Consider the following 26,310-nt stretch of genomic DNA (forward strand, 5'->3'; position numbering starts at 1 on the left):
GAAACTAAACAAAACAGTTGCTGGGAAAATGTACAAAGCTTTTTTTGATAGCGTGCTCTTTGATACCACATCATATTTAGGTTATTGTTTCATAGGTTCATGTTCGATTTCATGCAAATAAACAAATTCCACAGCTAAATATTTAAATGTTTTAAGTACATATGAATGTTGTTTTGAATACCATTTCTTGATGCCTCCTTTTACAGCTGCATCAATCTACTGTATGTTTAGGCAGATTCAACTGACTTGGGGGTCTACTGGTACTTATAGCGTTGGTTAAAATTAAGAACATGGGATTTCAGAAGTAAGCATTCTTGTGTGTGTTCCTATTTCCCCTGTACCCGAGTATTTTTAAAAAATAGATACCTTGTCCACCTCTAGTCTACAATCATATGTATTCATTTTCCAATTGAGCTGGTTTTCAGTGCTTCCATCCATGTGGCTGCCTTTCCTGTCATTGGAGGAGGATTTTCTTGGATCATGAAATACAATGGTCAAAAACAAGGCCTGCAGCTCACAAGCTCAAGCCAAATAGAGACAGCAATTACAGCCATATCTTAAACTTGTTTATGTTAGACAAAGATGAGATTTGGTAGATTGACATAACATGAACCTGTTACTTTGTCGAATAAAAGGATGTTACTGAGTCAAGCAGAAGAATTAATCCAGACAAGTTAAAAGATTGGAGTTTCTGTAGAATAACAAGTCACATTTATTGAAGGTCATCCTCCTGGACAACATGTCTTTGCAAGCAGGCTTATCTACTAGCACTTTTTAAAGCATAGGACATTTTTCTAAACGTATACAATCTAATGCAATCAATTCAGTCAAGACATATATAAATGTAAGTTAATGTAACGAGATGTCTGAAAGTATCTCCAAACACTGATAACACTGATTAAAAACATAAACACCCGTAATGGATACAAGAACCTCCTTAAGAATGCTTCAGACACACGCATGTAAATGGCAATATTAAAAACCAACGAGAGCAGTCCCTACTGTAGCAATGGCAACAAGATTATACATTCAAAACAATAACCCCACTTTAAAATGTTATGCAGTTCAGTCAGTTTAAGGAAGTTTGGCGATGTTTATAGGAATCAATTTAGAGGAGAACCTTGAGTCATTTCAGGCAACCTTAAATGTAAGTGACCTGTGCAAATTATTAATTGAATACCATGTTACCATAAAACAAATGCAAATGCTTTCCTGTAAAGTTTCCATACAGAAATTAGCTTTTTTCAAATTGACCTGGGAATGCTGTCCTGATAAAAAAAAAAAAAAACACCCCAATACTGTAGCTCTCCCCCGTCCCCGTCCCCCAAAAAGTAATAAGCTTATTCAGATACTGTACTACTATTTACAATCTATTATTACTTTTGTGTAATTTACATTTTCTTCTGTTATTTTTTTTATTTTTACTTTAGAAAATCATTCAGTTAAAGGCATTATACATGCCTCCACAGAAGGTTGTACTGCATCAGGTTCATGTTACAATGCGTTAACCCTATATTAAATAAAGTATGTTCTGTACTGTATGTTCTGTCATTATTTTAGGAAAATGTACTATACACATGCCTCCTTTAAAATGGCATATTTATTTTAGAAGTTAGGCCTACTAGACAACTCATGAGTGTGCATCTGCACTTTGAAACTCACTGCACTTTAAGCCTTTACACTGTAATGTATTATTTTCAACAGTTCACAGAATAAAAAAAAGGGAATGCATCCTTTTTTTGTGAATTCTGAAACTATTCTGAAATATATAAAGAAAAATAAATCACTGAATATGAAGGGTACTGGTGCTTTAAATAATATTGTTACATTTGCTTAAGATTGTAAGTCGCCCTGGATAAGGGCGTCTGCTAAGAAATAAATAATAATAATAATAATAATAGTTAATAATGAGACCTAGGACTGAACTTTCAGAGACCAACACAATTTAAACCCACTGGGTGTCTCAGTGATGATGATGATGACCAAAGTACTGTACAGTGTCATGGTTGTACAAAGGAATAATCGGCGATGCTGCATGAGAAAACAGAAAAGTTGGAGCACTGAAACACTGCTGTTAAAAAAAGCCTCTGCAGCTTTAATTGCACAAGAGTTCCATTAATACTGCAAGTGTAGGGGTAACAGCCACTAAAAAAAGCTAGTGTGTGTGTGGTTCAGTGATAAAATGAAAAACAAAACAAAACAAACTCAAGGTTGCATTTGGCTACACATTGTCTTGGTCCACACCAGTCCTACACAATGAAAAACAGTTGCAGTGAAACGCTTTTCTCCCAGAATTTTGGATAAGAGTTTTGTGCATGTCCAAGGTTTCCTCACTACCACTCCAACAACAACAGCCCCCCACTCCCACAACAACATACTAATTCAGAAGGTCAGTCTCTACAGTTCCTAGCTCTGGTGGTTGAAAAGCTTTTGACATGAAAGCTTACAAGTGGTTGTTTTTTGAAAGGTAAGCTATGAGCGCCACGGCAACACCAACATAAATCCCAGTTCCGATGGTGACGGAGAGCACAGCCAGGAAAAGAGCCCGTCTGGAGCTGGAACTCGCCTGGTGAAAATCTCCTTTAGCCAATGCCTTGTTGGTCTGTAAGGAAGAAATAAAAATGATCAGACATCATAGCATAATTATTTCACTTCTAAGAACTGAAGGTTGAGTTGCAGTGGGTTCAGACTGAATCATCAGCTAATTCTGGTCCATGTTTACACTTTTTGGACTAGATTCTAAAAGCACTCCAAATCAACATTAGCACAAATAATAATAATAATAATAATAATAATAATAATAATAATAATAATAATAATAATAATAATAAAAACAAAATGAAAAATGAAAAAAAAACACACAATATATTTAGCAAGCCCCAACAAAAAAAACAACATGTAATGAGTTTCTTTTGGGTTTATCTTTTTGTAAAAACAAAGTTACAAATGAAGGGGTTTTTTTGTTAAATTTAGCAGGGATGGGGTTAAGAACATGTGAGAAATGCGACCAGACCCAATTTGATCAATGGAATGCCAATTAGGGTCTGGCCACATGGATAAAAAGAGGAGCTGAAAGCCAGTTCCTATGTTCTTCAGCTAGGATGAGTAAGTTATATTCAGCTGAGGCTGATGATCCCTTTACTCCAGGGGACCGATAAAGAAACAAAATAAAGATTTGTTTATCTATTTCAGTTAGAGTAGCGTTCCTGGTGCAAGACCTCCCTTTTATTCTGGAGCTTTGATTTCACAGTGTTTGTTTTGCATTTTTGTTTGCATCATTGCAGGCTTGTGTGTGTAAGCCATGGCTCTGCCAAATGAGCACCATCTCCCAGATGAATACCATTTTTGGTGCGGTTCCTCGTTGGTAGTGCTTGGTATTTCACCTACACTGTTTTTCTGTTTTGCTGTATAATAATTAATCTTGGACTCCTGTGCCGGCGTTGTCAACCGCAGCCCCTCTGTCTCTCTCTCACTCTCTCAGCAGACTCCCGCACTCTTACAGGAGCTGTAATGTAATCTAACGCTGATGTAAACACCACTGTCTGGATGTCATAATACAACACAATGCATATTTCAAAAGGCAGAAAAAAGCTGACAAAGAAAAACTATATATATATATATATATATATATATATATATATATATATATATATATATATATATACACTTTGTTGCATACTTCATATCTGCTGCATACTTCAGAAAATTGTAAATCATTTTCTGAATAGTTTCCTTGATACATCACTGCTCCAAATTGTTCCACGTTTATTTTATTGCTTAGCTTCATCTTGCTTACTTATAAATGAAGCATTTTCAGTTGTATCATCCTATACCTTAGTATCATTTCTGACTGGTATATTCTGAATAACATTGCATACTCCATCCTGATGTTCCCTACTAGAGCACAGTAGAGTCCATGCAAGTAGTTAAATCCTTGAGTCTCTGTGATGAAACTTTGCTTTTGGAATCAACAGTATACATCACCTAATTCCAGACAAGGGCACAAACCTTTCATCTCAAATAAAGACTTAAATCGTTCGAAATGCTAGAGAAATCACTTGTAGCTGACGGCAATTATGCTTGTTTTTATTTTAATTTCGTGACCCTTCCCCTGTTAATTGGGAACAGAAGAGAAGATTATCCGTTATTTGATCAGTGTCTAATTTGTCCTGATGGGTTGTGTGAGAGGCTAAAGGTGTTCTGTAGGGATTTGTACTGGGGTATATTGGCAGGAGAATGAATAAGCAATCCTTACTCATTCTGCTTCTGCTTGTGTTATTCCTCACCTTGAAGACACTGGCACCTGTACAGCAATTCTATGAGTTTTGAGGGTCTATTATTTTTTCTGGGCGTGGAGGAGTTAATAGTTTAGAGCACGGGTTCTTTGTGATAGTGCCCCCCCCCCCCCCCCCCCCCATTTCTTTTACTTGAATGAAGTATGTAAAAGATGCTACACCTCTACACATACAACAGACTGACCATTATAAAAGTTTCCCATAGTAAAAACATAGCAAAGTGTAATGAAGCACAAGGAATGCATATTAAAGCATAGGTAAGCACTGTTTAGAATAGTGAGGTATGGTAAAGCGTATTATTAATGAACCATGGTAAACTGGGAAAAACATGGTAAAACTGCAGAAGTATCATGCAAAAATAATGTGGTAAACTTGTATAAGGGGAGGCTGTGGATCATCATGGTTTCCAAACCAAGTAAACCTGATTTTAAAATACTTTTCATATTTTCTGCGTTTAGGTTTTATTGAATTACCCACTCATGATGACAACCTCCGTTGCAGCATGGGACTGTAGCGTTTTTCTCCTCTCACCAGAAAACGATCCTGAATAGAAAATCCCTAAGTTAAACCTATATCTGCTCTGTCCACTACAGAACTGTGCCAAGGTCACTACCAACTGATTTGACAATCCCACCCAGTTTGTGAAATGCAGAAATGGATCATAAGTATACTAAAATGTTGCATAAACTCGTAGACCAGAATGAATATAAGGAAATCGTTTTATGGTAGAGACAAGATAAAAGTACAGTACATAAAATGCGCCTTCCATTGAACAGTTATGCACACCCCTAGGGGGGTACGCCTCCCAGTTTGAGAACCCCAGGTTTAAACATTTAAACAATATCCAAGTGATATGTCTAAACGTTTTAAACACTTTCAGAAATGTGCATGTGAAATAAAGATGTTGGCCTTAGTGTAGTAACTGTACAGGTTATTTATTTAATATTCAGTAGTACTTCTTCATAGTCTATTCTACACAGATTAGCATTGTACACATGCAGTCTTTTTGTAGTACCGTAGTTGTAGCTCTACAGTACCTCCAAACCTTTGTTTAAGGATGTTGGAAATGGTGGTTTGTGAATAGTTACATACCAAACTAAATTAATCAATCTCAAATGAATACATAAATAAAGCAAATTATTTAGCATTGTGGCATCCTCTAAATGTGAACTACAATACATGAACTACAAGAATGTAGCGATGGAGTACACCAGAGAAAAATCCCCCTAACCCATCCCAGTCATTCTTTTCTTTTACTTTCCTTTCCTCTTTCTGTGTCAGTCCAAACACACACAGTTGTTACTTAGGACTACTTTACTTTTTATAGTCTGTTCAATTGTTAAAGTTCCTGATTGCACCACTAAATAAACCTGGTTTCAGCGGGTCTTTACACAGTGCTCAATTGTCCATTTGGGACCCCATTGCACTGTCATCAGAATAGCTTTGGTGAATACGTTAATGATGGGGCAGGCGCTCTATAACGGGGCAAGACATGTCTTCAGAATACCATTTCAGTGCAGTTTTTTGTTTTTTTACGTCTTCACTCCATTTATGTGCCACAGAATCAAGGGCAAGCGCTGTTTATAGATACAGTTTTAAATGTTTGTGTCAATAAAAGGTTTTTAAAACATACGTTTCATGTCTTTTCCTTGACAAACTATATAAAATAGGTAGCAAATGAAAAAAAATCAAGTGATTAAATCATGATTTAAATCGACTTGATTTAAATCAGCCAACCCTGTTTGTTTTACACTCTATTGGAATTGCTTGCTAGTGGTTATCTGAGTGGTTACCAACATTAAAAACAAGTTCAAGTTTAAACAGTTCGTAAATTAAACGGAATCTAACACCCTAGAAACTCTTTTACTGTATTTATTTTACATGTTTGACCTACCAAGTAATTTACTATTATGTAACACAAACATTGGTTCCATTGAGTATGGCACTGTTTGGGTTAGTCTCTAACTGGAGAACACTTTGCAAACTGTACCAATGTAGAAAGATTACATACTCCCTAATAAATTTCAATTTTATGGTATGTACTGTAATAGACGGGTCTTCTTTCTTAAAGCAGCATCTAATATTCCCCACAACGCTGTAAATCGTCAATGTAATAAAAAAAAAAAACACATAAAAACATCTCTGATTAACATTACACTAATTTGCTTTTACAGGGAACAGCAGCTACTTTTTTTGTAAACTGTTTTTAGTTACACAAACACTTAAGAAGACATTGAATGTCTTTTGACATTTCTTTAAGTATTTATGTATATAATGTATGTATAAAAAAATTAAATGTGCTGTCAAAAAAATTCCTGGCACATTATTGTTTATATGAAATAAAATATGACAATACTATACCAGGGTACATTTTATTTTAGCCACAGTATGTACAGTATCAGTATTGCTTGCTAGAAATTGAAAGATGATTCACACAAATTTTAGCTGATATTCGATAATTCATTGAGAATGTCATTGTCCAACCCTTTTCTATAGTATTGTTTTTAATGTGCTGTACCTCTGTACCTGTGCACGTCATGCAGAATAAGGGCTCACAATGCTGTGTCTGGTTGGTGGAACATAATTGCAAAGCCTTACAGGTATACACGTACTTGATCACATTAGCTTATTCAGCCAGTGGATATTTCAAGTGACATGACTTTAATATTAATGTGCACAGTTGATGTTGGTCTCATGAGGATTTGGATGATGCTGCAGCCAGATAAGTACAGCATGTCAGTAGGTTAATTAAAATTCATAAAAACATAAGGACCCTTGCCAGCCATGGAAAAAATAATGTCCGTAAAAAGCATTTGCATAATTGAACATGCAGTAGAGTTCCAACAAGAGGGAAGAAATAATGAAACTGACCCAAGCAATGCATTCTACAGAAACATATTGTGCAACAACGACCTGTTGGGGTTAGCTGCTAGCAAAGGCTTCACAGATGCCATTTCATTTTGTGTTAGCTCATTTGTTTCATATTGCCCTGTCATGTAATCATTTCCATGAAGTCACAATGCCATAACATGAAAAAAAACTGTATTGTTTACATGTTTTTATTGCTGTTTTTAAAAAAAAAGTATTCTCTAACTATTAATAACTTTAAATTGTCTAAATAAAACACATTGAATAATGGTTACAGTATATTCTCCTGAATTGTAAATACTATTATACAGTCAGCACTCGGCTATACGACACTCAGATACACGTCAGTCGCGTTTTACCGTCCTTGATTTAGAAACAAATTGATTGCCATTATATATATATATATATATATATATATATTTCACATAATATGTAAGAAACACATTAAACCATACAAAGTAAGAGTTAACGTTCACCTATCTTTTAAATACGACATTCAGCAGGACAGGCTGTAGAAATTTAGAAACAGAATAATTAAACATGTTCAGCTGTCAGCTGAGGTAATACATAATGCAGCTTTAGATTTAAAACTGCATCTCTCCCAAACACAGTAACCTTTCAAACATTTTGCAATTTTACAGGGAAAACATAATGCATACGGTCACAGTGACCTAGCATGTATTTGTTTATATTAGAACTAAAAACAGCATACTGCCTGGTTGGTCAGCATCAAAACCAGCGTCGACCTTCAGCATCGTATATTCAGAACACAATGACAATGAAACCCTGCAGTGACCCCTTTTGTCTCAGGAAATATGAATGGTAAAGATTATTAAGGAACAACTGTCCAGCCTGAACGTTATAAATTAATAAAATGAAGCCCATTATATAGTTCATATGTTATGCTTTTATTTTTATTTTTTGCTTGATCGTTATTTTGTTTGATAGTCCAAAAAAGTATATATTGTATATTTAAATTATATATATATATATATATATATATATATATATATATATATATATATATATATATATATATATTAGATGCTGATATTGATGTGATCAAACATTCTGACATTTATTTGTATTGTAATAGTTTGTATTAGATCACATGGGAATTATGTCAAATAAGGATTATCTGTACTGTTTAATCATTTTTATGTAATCGTATTTTATTCAAAATATTGTACAGGCTGCTCAGCTACATACCAGCTGATTTCACTCAGCATCTGACCTCTCATGGAGGGGTTATCAGCTTATACTGTACAGCAGCCAATACAATATTCTATAAATAATATAAATGTAAAGAATAATTCAACAGTATAGCTAATCTTATGGTGAAGTCATTTCCATATGATACAAACTCACAGGAGAGCCGCCTGATACAAACTATGTGATAGACATTTCAGATGGTTGTACCACATCAAGGGTCAGCTATATAATATACACCTAACAGTAAGACAATTATATTTACTTTATATTGCATTTAAATCTATCATTCCCAATTTCTTTCAAAAATCAGCCCATCATATCCTATAAAAGATACAAATCACCTTCCTGTTGTCTCTCCTGCTGTGAGTTCACCCTGCAAAAAAAGCTGATCGGTTTCTAAACCTGGAATCAATCTATCTATTCATCCATCTAAATTGTAGCGACCTCAATCTTGCTTCTAACTCCCACACAACTCCTGCAACTGTTTACTGGCTGTCGATGTACAGTATCAATCATGCTTTAAACATAAACCATAGAGGTTGATTGCATTGCTCCTTTGATAAGTATTGATTGAAGATAGAGCAGTAGACTTTGTGAAGTCTACTGCTCTAACGTTTTAACAACATTTTTTTGGGAATCCTGGTGAGCACAAAAGCAACATCAACTACTGTGCTGAATTATAAAGGGCGTAAAGATTCATTACACATTGGTATTCCAGATAATGAACTCCACATTGAAATTCTCAAGAGGATAAAGTCAGAGACCTCAGTCATCAGTAAGAACTACTTTCAAGGAAGACAGAAGTGGTATGTGTGTGCCTCGGTTAAATGCACTAGCCGTGCTCCTCTAGCTGGGTTTGTTTTTGGTTCCTTGCATTATACCCACATGCTCATTAAAAAAATAATCATTGTCTATTACAAATACTGTAGGTACATGCAAAAATCTGAAACACAAGATCTTTCAGAACACAAGGATTACTGTTACCTTTGATCTTTATAAATACATAGGCTTTTAAAAGAAGATGGAGTGCACTTCACTTCAATCACAACAACTAATTTCTCAATGCACAGAAAAATATGTAACTATATTGAAAAGTTACAGCGTTTCGGCTTATGCCATTTTTAGCATAGATGAAGCTTCAAGTTACTCATAACTACAGTTATATTTAAGTACTTACAGTATGTTCTATGTTGCCATGGAAATGGAACACTATATTGAAAAAATATATATCCTTGTAATCTTTATGAAAATACATAGGTACATGCAAAAAACGTATTCCTATAACATACATGTTCCTACGACATTATACTCCCTGGTCGGCAGCTTCATTTAAAAAAAAAGAAAACACGCCACTAATACCACTCTCAGCACAACAACCACAGTACAACGGAGAAGAAATAATACATTCAAAATAAAGATGGACATTCAACCAAACAATGACGAGAACTCAGAAAAAATGAGGATCAGGCCAATAACAAGAGAATTTAAGGAGACAGTTTTAAAAGAGCAAAACAATGAAAATACAAGAAAAAAACTCACAAAGCTGCATTTGTGTTCAGTGGGAGAAACAAGAGAATACAATAAACAAATAAATAACATAATGCAGAGTATCCGCTATACATGTTTATCTGAGAGTTTTAATTCAATCCTCCCTTTTGTTTTACCACCACTAACACCCTGTGTGAAAATTTTACTCAATATAGGTTTTATCAGCAATACTGTACATAGTACAGCCGTGTGGTCTAAGCACAGTGAGTCTGCTCAGCAACCTGCTCCTCAGTTTCCTTGCACACAGACACTTACTCTTTTTTTCACTTCGAAAATATACATTATTTCAGCGTGAATAAAAACAATAGAAATTAAAAAAAAAAAACACTATTCTACATTTCTTGTTAATCTATAAGATTTGCAACTGATGAAAAATTGACAATAAATATAGTTAACTGTTTGCAGTCAGAAGGAAGAAACTAGCGATTTGTGAGAAGGAAGAAACTAGCAATTTGTTGTTTTAGCGACTGACCTGCTTAGATTGTGTTTTGCTGTTTGCAGTCAGAAAGAAGAAGCTAGCAATTTGGTAAGGACAATTGAATAACTACATTAGCTGGTTTAAGGAATTAATTTTCTAAAGTGTTCAGAGCTGTGGTTGACTGAAGTGAATTTAGCGTGTAAACTGGACCAGTTCTAGACCTGTAGGACAGTATAAATTGGCAAACAGTGTCTTAGAACGCAAGCCGTTCTAAGCGCCAGCCGTCTAAGGGCCACACATCCAAGGGCAGTCTGAGCTGTGGCAGTCTAAGGGCCACACATCCAAGGGCAGTCTGAGCTGTGGCAGTCTGAGCGAGGACAGGTAGAAAAAGGACCTTTTCCAAATCTCTCCCAATGGCTACTAGAGGCCTCATTCCAACTCTTAACATTAGCTGTATTTAAATAACATTATAAAGGTGGTGTTTTAATTAGGTTATCTACTGTTGTGATTAGTACCAGGTGAGTGTGGTTAAATTGAATAGAGGTTCATTTGCAATTTGATTGGATTACTCACAGCTGTTATCCATCTAGTTAGTATAATAGACAGCTAGCCTATTTGTGTGCCAGCACGAAGCGCCAGCCAACCGAAGAGCCTCTCTACCAGTGAGGACAGGCTGTTGGAGAAACTCCAAACCTAGCAGCGCTCTGGAAGACGCCAACTACTAGTCTGTACCCTCCCTCACCGCTCCTGCTCCCACTACTACTGTACCTATCTGTCTCACCTGTCCTGCTATGACTACCTCTCACATCCCTATTATTCTGTCCTCTCTCTCCTGTCCTCTGTCCTCTCTCCGCCGCTGCTCCCCTAACCCCTCTAACCTCATCCCTCTGCCTCTCCCCCCCTCCTGCACGCTCTCTGGAACTGTCACTGTTCTGCTAACAAAGCTGATTTCATTTCTGCCTTTGCCTCCCACCTCTCTCTCGATTTCCTTGCTCTCATGAAACCTGGCTCTCTCCTGATAACACTGTAACTCCTGCTGCCCCGTCCTCTCTCTACGTCCTGTCCCATACTCCGCGTCTCACTGGACGGGGAGGTGGGACTGGTCTTCTCCTCTCTCTCTCCTTTTCTGCACCCTCTGACCTCTCCTCACTCTCTGTTAACACCTTTGAATTTCACACTGTCCAACTAATCTCTCCCTGTCAGCTCCTGCTGATTGTACTGTACCGTCCCCCTGGATCTCTCACTCACTTTATCGATGAACTCGATTAGCTCCTCTCCTCCCTCCCCTCTCTGTCTACCCCAACTGTCCTGTTAGGTGATTTCAATATCCATCTCTCCAACCCCAACCACTGTTCCGATTTCCTTCATCTCCTTCACTCCTTCAGCTTCTCTCTCTCTCCATCCCCTCCTACCCACAAAGCTGGCCATCAACTGGACCTCACCTTCTCCAGGGCCTGCTGCCCCTCCACCCTCTCTGTCACCCCTCTGGACCTCTGATCACTATTTCATCTATTTTTCTCTATTTTTTCTCTATCATCTATTTTATTTCATCTATTTTTATATTTCATCTGTCTCTCCCCTCTCTCCCTACTCCACCTACCCCCACTGTCACCTCCCGCCGTAACCTCTGCTCTGTCCTTGCCTTCACCACACTCTCTCACCTCCCTCCTATCGACTCCTTTTCCCAACTCTCTGTAGACTCTGCTACCTCCACCCTCTTCTCCTCCCTCACCTCATCCCTCGACACGCTCTGTCCCCTCACCTCCCAACCTAACCGCCCCTCCCCTTTCCAACCCTGGCTCTCCTCTGTGCTCTGCTCAGCAAGAACCAAACTGTGCTCTGCTGAAAAGAAATGGATGAGAACCAAACTCCCTGCTGCCCTAGACCTCTACCGCTCCCTCCTCTCCTCCTTCTCCACTACTTTCTCCTCTGCTAAACGCTCCTATTTCCAATCTATTATCCAATCCTCCACTAACAACCCCCGGAAACTGTTCTCTACCTTCTCCTCCCTCCTCAACCCTCCCTCCTCCTCCATCTCCTTTGACCACTTTGCCTATTTTTTCTCCTCTAAAATCTCTGATATCTGCAATCACTTTAACACCTCTCCCTCGCCCCCATCCCCTCCCGCTCCAACCCCAACAGCCTCTGTCTCCCCTACTAACACCCTCCTTCTCCTCCTCTCCCCTCTCAGACTCTGACCTCTCAACCTCTCTGGCCTCTTTCCGCCTTCAAACAAGCTATCACCCCCCTCCTCAGAAAACCTACCCTCGACACCGCCTCCCTCCAGAACTACCGTCCTGTCTCCCTCTTACCCTTCCTCTCTAAAACCCTCGAGCGGACAGTGCACTGCCAGCTCTCTGTTTTCCTGTCTAACCACTCTCTGCTCGACCCTCTCCAATCTGGTTTCCACTCTGCTCACTCCACTGAAACTGTTCTCCTGTCCGTCACTAACTCGCTAAACTCTGCCCGTGCTGCCTCTTTCTCCTCTGTCCTAATTCTCCTCGATCTCTCTGCTGCCTTTGACACTGTCGATCACTTTATTCTCCTATCCTTTCTCGCTGACCTGGGATTCTCTGGCACTGTTCTGGCCTGGTTCTCCTCCTACCTCTCCGAACGCACCTACCAGGTAACCTGGTGCGACTCAACCTCCACACCTTAACCTCTCTCAACAGGAGTCAGGATCAGTCTTGGATTCTCTCCTGTTCTCCACCTGCTCCCTGGGCCCCTCATCGCATTCTATGGTTTCTCATACCATTTCTATGCTGATGCTTAGATCTTCCTCTCCTTCACCCCTTCTGACCCCACCATCCCCCCCATATCTCTACCTGTCTGTCTGCTATCTCCTCCTGGATGCACTTGCATCACCTCAAACTCAACCTCTCTAAATTTGACCTCCTTTTCTTCCCCTCCTCATCTTCCACCTCCTCTGATCTCTCTATTTCCATTCCTCTGGAATCTACCATGCTCTCTCCCTCCTCCTCAGCCAAGAAATCAGCGTAATCCTGGACCCCTGCCTCTCCTACTCCCAGCACATCTCCACTCTAGCATGCACCTGCCGATTCATCCTGAGCAACATACGAAGAATCCGACCCTTCCTCACCAACTACTCCACGCAACTCCTCATCCAGGCCCTCGTACTCTCCTGCCTAGACTACTGCATCTCCCTCCTGGCCGGCCTCCCTGCGTCCGCCACCCATCCACTCCTGCTCATCCAGAACTCTCTTCCGGCACCTCCTCAAGACACACCTCTTTAGACAACACCTGTAAAACTCAACCCTTCCCTTCTGGACAATATAGCACTCTGCCTTTTAATGCCTTTTAATACCTTTTAATGGGCAGCAGTGTGGAGTAGTGGTTAGGGCTCTGGACTCCGGACAGGAGGGTTGTGGGTTCAATCCCACGTGGGGGACACTGCTGCTGTACCCTTGAGCAAGGTACTTCACCTAGATTGTTCCAGTAAGAACCCAACTGTATAAATGGGTAATTGTATGTAAAAAAAAAAAAAAAAGTGATATCTTGTAACAATTGTAAGTCATCCCGGATAAGGGCGTCTGCTAAGAAATAAATAATAATAATGCACTTTAACTTGCACATATCTGCTCCCTATTTTACTGTATTTAATCCTGCACTTAACCCAATCTGTAGTATCTTGTATTTCACTTGCACTCGTATCTAACCCTGATGTAACTATCAACACTGTTATCTGCTCTTGGACTGCTCCAATATCAAATTGTACTGTGTTTTGCATTTGCTCTTATTAGGACTGAAGTCACTGTATTTTGTATCTTGCTCTTAATTGTACTGTAATTCTTGATATGTATTTTTTTCTATACAACTGTAAGTCGCCCTGGGTAAAAATAATAAAATAATAATATTATTACACATCTGCCCTACTCATGCATTACTGCCCCAAACCAGCTTGAGTCATACAGTATATTATTGTGTGTTAAGGTATTCTAACCCCAACATTATTCTATTTATTTTCATAAACTTTCTCAAATATAAGAAAATATCAAGCTACACTCAATGTACTTCAGACAGCCTTCATGTTACTATCAAATAAATTATTAGATGATGCTGGCTGTTTCATAAAAAAAAATACTTTGGAAAAATTATGCTTTAGTTTACAGCCTTGTGGTTGGGACCAGATATAACAGACCCCCTGGACAAGAGAATTCATTGAAGTATGCCTACTAAACCACTCTGGAACGGCAAATTAAAAATAAGTGAAAATACACTGACATGCAGTCACACTGATTTTTCTTTTTTTCTCTCCAGAAATATCTCTCTCAGTAATTGTGGACCAGACTCCTGGAGCATCTGAATTATTAACAGTGTGGGCTAGTTCAAGGTATCTAAATTGCACGTCCAAACTAATTTCAATGGGAGTGAATTTGAATCCATCTTCTGCCTGACAGTGGGTGATAAGATAGAAATGCAATGTCTGAACATTATTTATTTATTAGTATTTGTTTATTTCTGCCCATGGCTCAGCCTCATTGTTTGCATATACAGTAACTGTATTTTAGGTCCATAAAATAGATAACTTGCAAATCTGCAGTAATGATCAGTAATGTTGCTCAAAATACTAAAACGTATGCAAGTTAAACCGTTTTCGGTTTAACTTGCATACGTTTTAGAATTTTGAGCAACATTTCTGATCATCATACAACAGGGCAATACATCTTTCAACCCTGAGTTTTAACACAGTGATGGTTCCAGTGTAAACTGCATTCATAATACTGTATGATATTCAATCATTTCTTAGGCTATGTGTGGTTGCATGTGACTCAGCAGGTGTGTGGACTTGAGCATTAATTCTACAGTGATCTAATTTACAGTAGTACAAAAAAGAAACTCTTTGGTAATGTCTTTCATGTTGAACATAATAATATACCGGTAATTGTATCATATCGTTTACCACCTACTGGATGTTTTCAAGGTTGAAGGAAATATTGTGTTTTGCTTGCTTGCTAATAGCAATGCTGTCACGAAGTCTACTTGATAGTAATCCAGACTCGACTGGAATGGAAGAGGCTAAACAACCCTGAAATCTTAATCTTGACCCTGCACAATTCTAGAAACAATAGGATAGCTACAATATCCTGAGGTTCTGTAGCCTTTGCCAAAACAAATACAGTATACAGTAGACTGGCAGTATGAATTGACCTATAATCCCCAAAAAAGGTATCATAATGGAATGTGTTTTGGTAGCAGCTGTAAAAAAAACTTCAGTAACAAAATTCTAAGTAAGTAACACATCTCTCTCTTATTTAATTTTTTTAAATTATTTTTCCCCCCAAATGTTTGCTGTTATATAAGTATCAAAAATACAGATTAAAGACAAGACAAGGCATTTTTAGTATGGTACAGTTCCCAATCAGTACTGAAATTAAGTAATTACTAAATCTGAATAAGGTTTAGTCCCAAACATAACTCGTTCTTAAATGGCTGTTCTTGACCAAAAGGACTGACATGTAATGACCGTTCTACTTTTAGGAGAAATCATGTTATTGTTGTGTACTAAACATGTATTTAAAATATAAAAGCTATTCTGATTTTATACTCTTGCCTGGAATACAGTTCTGGAGGCACTGTAAAGACTTTGTCACCCACTGTTACAGTACTCTGAATGAAGATTAGCTTTGATCAAACTCTTTGGTGCTGCAGTTCCTAAGGGTGGAATGGTAAATGGGGTTGTAATGGGGCCTAAAATAAACACACTTTGTGATTAAAATCCCAATCTCTTTATTTTCAACTACCTCAATTTATTTTGCATGGGAACAACAACAGTTTACAAAGCAATCAAACCTTGTTTTGAACAATCTGTGTAATTGTATTTTAAATTAAAAGGGATGCACTTGAAGGTTTAATAATTAGAAATTAAAATAAGAATGCATAATATTAATGCACCTGCAACCACTCACATGTATTATTCCAATAGCCTTAATTGTGATGCATTAATGTATTTAAATGTCACTCACTAAAAATGTGCTTTAAGCAGTTTATATTTAGCTTTGAAAATGCTTTGGCATTTTCCAGTTTTGAGGGTTACAATGAAGTTTAATGTGTTTTTGTACTTAAACTCGACTAGCAGAAAACATTCTCAAAGCATGGTTGCATAAGCTCACCTGTAGCTGACCTGGTTGAGTAATGGTGCGTTTACACTGGCCGTTTTTAGGACAGCTTTGGGCCGTCTCAGGTCTTTTTTTCTGCATTGTAAACGCACATGGACAATTCTCAGCTGTCCTAAAAATGTCCAACTAAAAACGTGGCTCAGAGCCAGCTTCGGTCCGTCCGAAAGGCAGTGTAAACTCACCCGACTTTAGGACGGCTCTCGCACGACGTGAGTGCCGCTCGGCTCCTCCCCCACGGAGTCGGAACAGGAAGAAGCTGCATTGCCGTTGCAGTGTCACAAAAAGAGAAGAACGACTTGATACACAAGCGTCCTGAATGTTTGAATTTATTAACTGTTTATATTGGGGAGTATTTGTAAATATCTACATTTTATTATTAAGTTGTCTTCAAAAGTGTACATACCCCAAATATCCATACATTGGGCTATGTAAACTTTTTACGGTAACTTTTTATTGTTATTTAAATTTACCTCACTGGTAAATCCATCTCAGTTACATATGTGAGCAGGAGGATGATGGAAAATGTAGTTCTGAGAGGTCTATGCAGGTACATGGGAAGCCATCTTGAGGCAGGGAATGCAATTTAAAAGTTTAAAAAAAGTGGTCAAAATGTAAATAAAAAAAATACACACACCTTACATAAACAGTTGTAGCAACACATGGGAACATGTAACACAATAAAATAAAAAGGTCCTTATGTACCCTTTAAGACTTCCACTTGTAAACTACCTGCAGTAAACTGAACAGCACCATTAAACAGTGGTCGGGACTTGGCAAAAAAAATAAATATATACACTAGTATAGTATATTAAATTCGTATATATTAAATAAAAAAAAAACTGACTGGAGACTAGTTATACTGGCTAATCAATGGATAAGGGTATTTTAATAAGGAATGTGCATTACAGGCAGATCTGCTCCTGCAAGGTAACCTTGGCCTGTTTAATAAATATACAGTATCTGAATCAAATTGAAAGCCAGAGTGAAAGTGATAACAACTAACAACCCTATTCTGTTTATTCTGCTTGAGGCTTTAGAAATTCAGCGTTTCATGGCACCATAAGAGGCCTTCATTATTTTCCTTGCCGCTGATGCTCTCAGGCAAGAGATACACAGAATAAAGCTTTTGCTTCAAAACATGCTTTAAACAGGGACAGCTGGACATGCTTCACTATAAAGCTACCTAATTAATACATAATGCAATTACTTGGAACATGTACGTGAAAACACTGCAGAGGTTGATGCTTGTATTGTATGGTTTTCTCAGAATTGCATTTTGTTATTTTTTATGCTTCTTACATAATGTTTTTTTTTTATATATATATATATATATATTCAGTGTGGGCTGTTATACTGTAGTTTAAATTGCATTTTTACTTGAGTGCTGGTAACCCGTAGGTGTGCCGTGGTGATTCAGACTGTCCTTTAGGGTAGGCAGGGTTAGACAAGTTCGAAATGAGGGCACAGTTAACAAACTTCAAGCATTTAGAAGTTGGACTACTAAAAATAAAAAAATAAATGAAAAGAAAAAAGGTAGGCTAGATGGATATTGCAGTTTGACGATTCTTAATGGATTTAAAAACAGTTTGACAGTGGTGTAAGGTTTTATATAAATTGTAATAATTTCATCTGCCCCTTTAAATAGTAAAGTGAGAAATCATTAAAACTCTGTCTCTGAACATTCTGTGATCTTCCTGTGTTTAGTGGCTTTTCGAACTCTTGCCTAGCATTGCCCTGATCTCGTAGCTCTGTAGCTTTGCATGTAGCCCGGAATATTTCCATATCTGAGAATCATGATAAGAAACTGTTTTTTTCATTTGTGACCTCAGGCAGATGACCCTTGTATATGCATGAATTGTTTCTGCTTAAAATGCTGATTCATATGTGCAAACCACAATCAACCCAGCTAAAACTGTTTTTAAACCAAAAACTTCTGCTAAAGGTGCTAGAGATGATTAATGGTTGTCTTTTGTAAGGTACAGTCAAGAGTCCTCCAAACTAATGTTGCAGGTGGGACATTACGACCCTCGAGAGGTGGCTTAGCCTTAACTAATTAGATTAGTGATTAATTATCTCCTGATTGCTTTTACCTATAAAACGCCAGGTCTGGCTGTATTCAAGAGAGGCTGCTTAGTTTCTTTAATCCTCTCCTCCTGTCTGCTGTGTTTTCCGATGGGAGTTCCATCTGAGGCTTGGTAAGTTGGCTGCGTCGCTTCACCCAGTGCAATTTCACTTATTTGCTTAATGGTTTGTTTGTTTAACATGCTTTTTAATCTTGCCTCCTGCTTGTTTGGGACGGGCCTGTCTGTTTGTGTGCACCGTCTGGAGGTATTGTTTGTATTTTATATACATATATACTGATTCTTTATGAACTGTGGCTGGTATTATTTTGTAATCTTTGTGTTTGTGTTTGCAGAATTCTGGAGTGCCAGCCACTGTTTTTCTTATTGTTGTTTTGTATTTTATCGTTGAACGGTATTTATTGTATATTGCTTCATTTGACAGTGTTTTATTTATTTTGTGTTTTTTGTTCTTTTCTGTTTTGCTGTGTTTTACTTTACACATTCACTTTGTTCCTGTTGTGTGTGTGTGTGTGTGTGTGTGTGTTCTCTTTTTTTTTCTATTTTGAAGTTTACCTGGTTGGTGTGTGGTCAGAGGGAGGTTCTAATAGAGCTACAGTTTACATTCTCGGCACATTTGATGAGCATAGACATATCTTTGTTAGCTAGTAAAGAAGATTCTGTCAATTCTTGCACTGCTGTCTATGTTATCCTTCATTTATTTGAGGGGACTTGAAGGTTTTATTATCTTTGCAACTTTTAGGCAGAGGTTACACTAACATGCGGTCATTTTAATCTGAAATATATTTTATAGTTTTAATCTGAAATATATTTTTTAAACCTGTTTGTGATTTTCTGACCCACAGTATGGCTCTTTTGAACAAGCTTTGCTGTCGATAACAGTTTGTGGTTAAGCTCCAGGGTCACTTATCTGTTGCTGCAGCCAATTAACTACAGGCAATGACAGTACTGCCTACATGCATCATGAATTCGAGACAGACATGTTTCATTTTGGTAGAGTACAAACCTTTATGACTTCTATAGATCAGAGATTTTTTTTTTCTAATATCTTTCACAAGTAGCTCATCTTTGTTCCTGTCTGCAATGGTTAATGATCCACACAGGTCATATAAGAGAGAAGGGAAGGGCTTGACTGGCAGAGATACAATTCCCCCCATGCTTATTCCATCTGTGCTGTATCTCTCTAGGAAACTCTGAACATCCCTGTAACAGGGCGAGCAGCCCTGTACATTGTTTTGTTTATTTTTAGAACAGAGTCCCCTCCGCCCCTGTGCAGATTATTGTTTTTTGTTTATGATGATTTATTATATTTATGTCGGCGAGCGCCGTATGTGTTATTGTTTTGTATTTTGACGGCGTAGCCGTTTGTTTATTTTATACTGTTTAGTAATGTGGATGGGAAACCCCATCCACATGGTATATAATTAAAACTCGTGCAGAAGGTGGCCATCTCCCGAATTAATTAGGTGATTTAATTTGTTGCTAATCGGGAGATGGTCACCTGTTATAAAAAGCCTGCAGCTCTCTAGATCGAGGTGGGTGTTGTAGGTGCGGAGAGAGCGAGACGGAGATTAAAAACGAAACTAAAAGAAAATAACATAGGAACAGTGAAGGCAATCTGCCCAGCCTGACCTGTGTTTGATTTATTTTGTGTTCGAGATTTGTTTTTGTTAACCCCTTTATTTTGTTCTGTGAGCAAGTGTTTTTTGTTTAAATATTTTATTTATTGTTGAATTAAAACGGCGCAAGCCATTTGAACTGCAGTACTTCCCTGGTGTCAGTATTTTTGTTCCTGCTTCTGCCTGACGTCAGACCACTCAGCCATCCCTGTCACAATCCCATATATATATATATATATATATATATATATATATATATATATATATATATATATATATATATAATCCCTATCCACATCTTGATGTTCGTCAGCCATTTATCAGTAGTAGTTTATCACCAAAAAGACCTATGTAAGCTGCGACATTAAAAGTGCTCTTTTATCCTGTGCATTTCAAGCTTTACAGAAACGTTTAGTTCAAGATACTCAAGTGTTTCAGTTCATTGGGATAATGGGATTTGTTTTATAACACAAGATTAAATTCACATTGTTACTACCATGAGAGAGGGGCTGTAGCTGCATGGTCCATTGTAAAGTGTATTGCATTACCTGCTCAATACAGGTAGCATGCCTTCTTTAAGTCTTAGAAAGTTTTACAGCAGTTACAGCCAAAAATAACAACGTCAGAGTTACCAGTTACCTCTCCAATTATTGGTACTGTACCTACAGTAAACACTCATATTTTCATTCTTGTACTGTTTGGATCGTTTGATACAGAAACAATTCTTCTGAACAGGAGATGTATTGTGGCAACAGTTTGCTGATTATTTAAATTATAAACACTGGGGCCTAACTAGAGAGCGTAGTGTTCCCAATCTATTAACTGTGACAAGGGTTAGAAGAGGCAAACGCCAAAAGTTTGAAAAAAGGAGATGGACAGAAGAAACAAAACTTTCCAATGTTTAACAATAACTGTGGCAATTCAATATTTCACCACACGTCCACCCCTCCTGGTTTGCTTAACTGCTCTTGAATTTGCAGACTGTTGCCTGAAGAAAGAACCTGAATGTAAAAAACTAAAATTCTCAAAATGGTTTGCTGCAGAACTGTTACATATACCATACATATCCACCAAGACAAGAAGCTGCACAAGGACCAAAAAGTAATGAGTTTATTATACAGCAGATTATGTCCATATTGCTGATGTGGTAACAGTTAAACTGCACTGCTGTTTAAGCATGTTTATGATAAAATGTTGAGGCTGAAATAGTCACAACCCAAAAGGAAAAAAAAAAAAAACTATTGTATAAGCCAATAATATAGTACACATTCTATAGATTCATGTTTAACCCATCTTACCTCATGTGACAAATAAAAGGCAGCAATTCCGAGTGGCCAGAAACAGCAAAGCATAGAGAAGACACTAAGACCCAAGTGATCTCTGGGGGGCACCAGGAGGAAATTGTCTTCACTTTCTGTGTCACTGGAATAATCACTCTGTAAAACAGACGAAACACACGAGAGCTTATAAATGAAGGGTAGAAGCCTTTCTTCTCAGGTACCCGTACAATAGTATTATGAAGAATGCTAATCCTGACAGTTCAGGACTTTCATTACCCTTTGTCTTTCTGTTCAAATACTGTTATTTTCCACAATGAAGGTAAAAGACCATCATGTTGCATTCTACATTTAATGGACTTGTAATGTGTGATGTTTCCTGGTGGATGGTGGCATTGTCTGGTGAAACAGTATAACCACTGCCTGAGGGAAAGGGGTTATCTTAGGGCAGTATTGAGATCTTGATGGATCTCAATGGGCTCTGCAGTCCACCAACAAGTGAACAAGAGTACAATAAAGTAAAACCCTTTCTATTGGGATTATCTGGCTTTAAGACAGCGGTGACCAATACGTGAAGGTAGCAATACTGAAGGTTTTTTTTTCAGAAAGTTCTGAAAGCTGCTGTGTATTTTGTGACATTTTTGTCCAATAAAAATCACCCCATAAAAGTAACAATAAAAATTTCAATTTATTAAAATTACAGAAACATCTTAGTCAAGTAGAGAAATGTGTCGTTTTTTTCTGCAAAAACTCAACATGGTGGCATAAAAAAGCACAATTGCCTAAAGTTTAGTGTGAACTTTTGCATGCTTTTGACTGTTTTTCCAGCTCAGGCTCAAAAGATGTTACAGACCAACAAAGCTGAGCCTCAAGAATCTGATCAGAAATCTTTCCACGCTTTTTCAACTGCTGGTCAGTCACTGCTGAAAACGTAGTCTCCCACAGGCATGTAGAACCAAAAAGTAACGGCAAATTCCAGCTCCCGCCTTTCGTTAATGTGATATCTTCTGGGATATTTTCATCCAAATCGGTACTACTGGAAGGCACAGAAGGCTCTCCTCCATCTTTTGTAACTCACACCCCAAAGCGATCCATTGAAACCACCAAACAAACTCATAACTGTACACAGCCAAAACGCGTTGAAAAAGAGGTAAGGAAGTTGTTAGCAGCATCTTCTGTTTGGAATTAATGTCATTTCTTTGTATTCATTGTCAGGAATTATATTTTTTAAATAAGCAATCAACCCTGTTAAAACTATGCTATGCTTATGTGCTGATGCTTGTTCAGATATCCCCCAAGATCCACAAAAAATCTCTCGAGATCCACCCCTAGTGGATCGAGATCCATGTATTGGTCACCACTGTCTTAGGGCCTGTGTTCTTGTGCCTTCCCAAGAATGGGGGAAATTCATCACAAATGCTTGTCTGCATCTGAGATGAGAGGTTAATAGCTGGGAGGACAGAAGGAAAGGGAGGCCAAGTGTCAAATTAAAAAGTCCTTTTTAACCCAAATTAAAAAGCACTGACAGCAAATGAAATGGGCCAAATTAAAAAGGAGTCAGTCAAGTCTGTCAAGTTTGCAGTTTGATTGATTCACTTGTCTGCTATTTTTAATAGTACTATGCAAATCAGAAAACAAACCTTCATAATACGCACAGTGGAAACATACCTAATAACTCTAGTAGGATAAACGCACTTGAAAAAATGTGCTTGGGATAGATTTCTTATTTTAAATTATTATGTTTTTTAGTTTGTCGCTATGTATCTGGGGAATACCTTAAATTTTTGATGTGCTTCCACTCAAATCTGTCAGACAGATATCACATTTGATACCAGCTATGTATCTGATACGTTTCAGTGTAATAGAAAATGTCAGTGTTTAAGCAAAAGAACAACTGAAGGACACTGCCTGCATCCAAGATGAGGTTTGCAGTCCAACTGCAAGCTGCGCCTTTCCTGCAAGATTGCTAGGCATGTATATTGTAAAGTATTGTGCTATAGTGTTATAGCAGGCTTTCAGTATAGCATGGAACTGGTGCTTAGGCAGAAAAGAAAATGGCTCACATTTGTTCACTAATGCCATTCTACCACTTTCATTGTCATCTATCAGGCTGAACACAAGCAGCTCGGCCTCTTAATTATTTACTTTGTCTGTGATTTCACTCTAGGCCTAACGTGCACCATTTTTACATTTACTGTCCTTAGATAAACTAATTATCAACCTTATTTGGTGCTGCAATGCCAATCCTGTGCCAGGTTTCCTTCTTAGGCTTAGCAGAAAGTATGACACCATGGATGAACTCCACCCCTGTCACATTTTCTGTTCCTTGGCCTCATATATACATATTTAGTTATTTGTATTTGCAAACTTAGGAAGAGCATGTTCATAGTCAGTTATTCTAAGTAGATTGTTTTCCAAACTGATACTTTATTGGAATCAGATTGTAAATCTTTATTGGTAATTAAGTACGCGTTTAACTTAATTGGGCAAATTTTAATTATATGAAAAAACATTCAACTACCGCTGCCCTAAAATGTATAGACCACCTTTTTCACTGTAAACCTCATTTCACTGTTTTTTTTTATTTTTATTATACAGTATGTAGTAGAGTTGCACTACTAACTAGGTCAATAAACCACTCCTGGGGAAAACCCCCGCTGTATTAAGGCAGTAGATTTTAAGAATGGTGATATTTAGATAGCCCCCCAACAGACCCCTTTTATAAAGGAAAATGTGAGACTTACAGATTTGTGGCAATACATATTAGGTAAGATTTACTTGATTTATTTTACTATGTCTATGTCCTTTAAGAATGAAATAAAAAATGGGTGAACCCCAACCCCCTGCCTCCTAAGGGGGCCATTTCTAAAACAGTCAAGAAAAGAGATATGGAATTAATAACCCTGATGCAGTGGACCTACTTTATAGTTAAAGCTGATAGAGCAGATATGTTTTATGTTCACATATTAAAACTTTACTTTTGTTATAAGACATTACAACAACAATTATTGTTTTAATGTAATATATTGTTTTCTAAGATGTATTACTGGGAAAAGAGAAATTACAGAGCAATATATTTTGAATGTATACATCATATCTGTCTAAATGGCAGTTTAAATAAATACTAATTATTAATATTTAAATCAAACTCTGCATTCCTTATAAACTGTTTAAATGTATACTGGTTTTCGTGACCTGTGGTCTTTTTGCAGACATTCACAAAGTTTGATAATGTCAATAAATATCCTATAATAATAATAATAATAATAATAATAATAATAATAATAATAATACAAATGTTTAACTCACTGGAGCATATTTTGAAATATATGCAAAGACAAAGGTACATTTTCTAAGAGGAATGAAACTATTAACTTAGCATAAAACTATCAAGAAACATCTTACCCTAAGATTAAAAAGCCAGTCACTGGCTGCAAAGCTTGCTAGTCATTGGGGGGTGCGAGTGGCTGGTTAATGATAAGAATCAAGGCATTGAAGAGGAGGAGAGACTTTCATTCTCCAGGTGTAATGACTTACGTACTGTACTACACAAAAGTGAGATATACAAACTGGACTTTCTTTAACCTTGTATGGTACCAGATGTAAAAAACATAAATAAATACATGCTAGCTAAAGTATAACATTTGTGGAAAAGGCAATGCACTCTTTGTTAGCTCTTGGAAGTCTTCAAAACTGTACATGTGAAACCCACATAGCGAATGCGTGACAGGTAAGATTTATGGAATTATTTCTTTAGCTATAACCCCTTTTATGGTCGTGCAACCCATATGTTTATAGCAGTGTGTATTCCACCTACTTGCTCCCCAGAATAGCCTACAAAATAGTGTATGCCAGTGTTCCATATTGCTAAGAAACACCCACCTCCAGTTCTTGAAACTCGTCCTCTTCTTTGACATCATACGAGAGCGTTTGAATTTTGGCAACTAGGCCTTCTTTGGTGGGTGACATGTCTTCAATGAAGGTTGTTTCACAGCAGTCTGTACTCATGCTCTCACTCCAGGATTTTAGCATGTTCTCAGAATACAGAATGATATTGGGGCGATAATGGGAATCCATAGTCTGCTGAAGTGAACTTGGGTTAAGTAGTTGCTGCGATGGTTGATTTTTATTGTTCTCCACACAGTTTTGTGGTGACAAGTTTACTACCACATGTCCCTGGTATTGTGGCGCAGAGTACACAGAGGCTAAGCCATCTTTGGTTTCCACCATCACATTTCGAGTGTTGATGAGGCAATTTTTTTTCCCAGCTTCAGTGTCATTTTTGTGACTGGCAACATTGTTCTGTTCAATAAATTCCTCCATGTTCGTTTTCCTCGGTTACTTTTCATAGAACTCTTCTTAAACACATTTGCCTTGTGGCTTGTATTTTCCTGCTGCAAGGGGAAATGTGACATGCAATATTTAGAATCAAGAAAAACTACCTCAGAAGATTATTAATATACTCTTAACATACACATACAGGTATATTAATATATACTGACAACCACATCCCCTATGTTCCTCATCCATTCACACTAAAAAAAACAACATACAATACATACAGTATATAGCTGCTAATTAGTGCATTTTGCTCTGGTGATGTAGACTGTATTTAATAAAGGAATTATAAATTCTAGGAGCAAAATCTACAGAGTATAGTTTGAAACATGCATTTGATGAGGTTATATATACCCTACCCTATTCTTCATGACATTTTCATGCACAATTCTGTAGTAAAATCTACAACCTAACACAAACACCTGTCTTATTCACGAAACGATTATGCCATTAGGTTGCGTTACATGAGTGTTTGACTTTTCTCGAGACATTTGTGTCTTGTGAAATAAACGTGAAC

At 37.5% G+C, this 26,310-nt stretch overlaps 1 protein-coding gene across 1 annotated transcript in view; it reads right to left on the bottom strand.

The window, feature by feature from the left end:
* Positions 1 to 388: 388 nt before the first annotated feature.
* The window catches only part of LOC117410363 (synapse differentiation-inducing gene protein 1-like), a 30,710-nt gene continuing 4,788 nt past the window's right edge, over positions 389 to 26,310 (bottom strand). Inside the window, exons 2-4 of the mRNA XM_059025054.1 lie at positions 25,338 to 25,849; positions 21,477 to 21,614; positions 389 to 2,602 (exon numbers count right to left, since the gene is read on the bottom strand). Of these exons, the coding sequence (XP_058881037.1) occupies positions 2,444 to 2,602; positions 21,477 to 21,614; positions 25,338 to 25,778 (738 nt within the window). The 5' untranslated portion in view covers positions 25,779 to 25,849 and the 3' untranslated portion in view covers positions 389 to 2,443. The remainder of the gene's footprint in view (positions 2,603 to 21,476; positions 21,615 to 25,337; positions 25,850 to 26,310) is intronic.

The sequence above is a fragment of the Acipenser ruthenus genome, chromosome 6 (genome assembly GCF_902713425.1).
Source record: "Acipenser ruthenus chromosome 6, fAciRut3.2 maternal haplotype, whole genome shotgun sequence".
NCBI lineage: Eukaryota > Metazoa > Chordata > Actinopteri > Acipenseriformes > Acipenseridae > Acipenser > Acipenser ruthenus.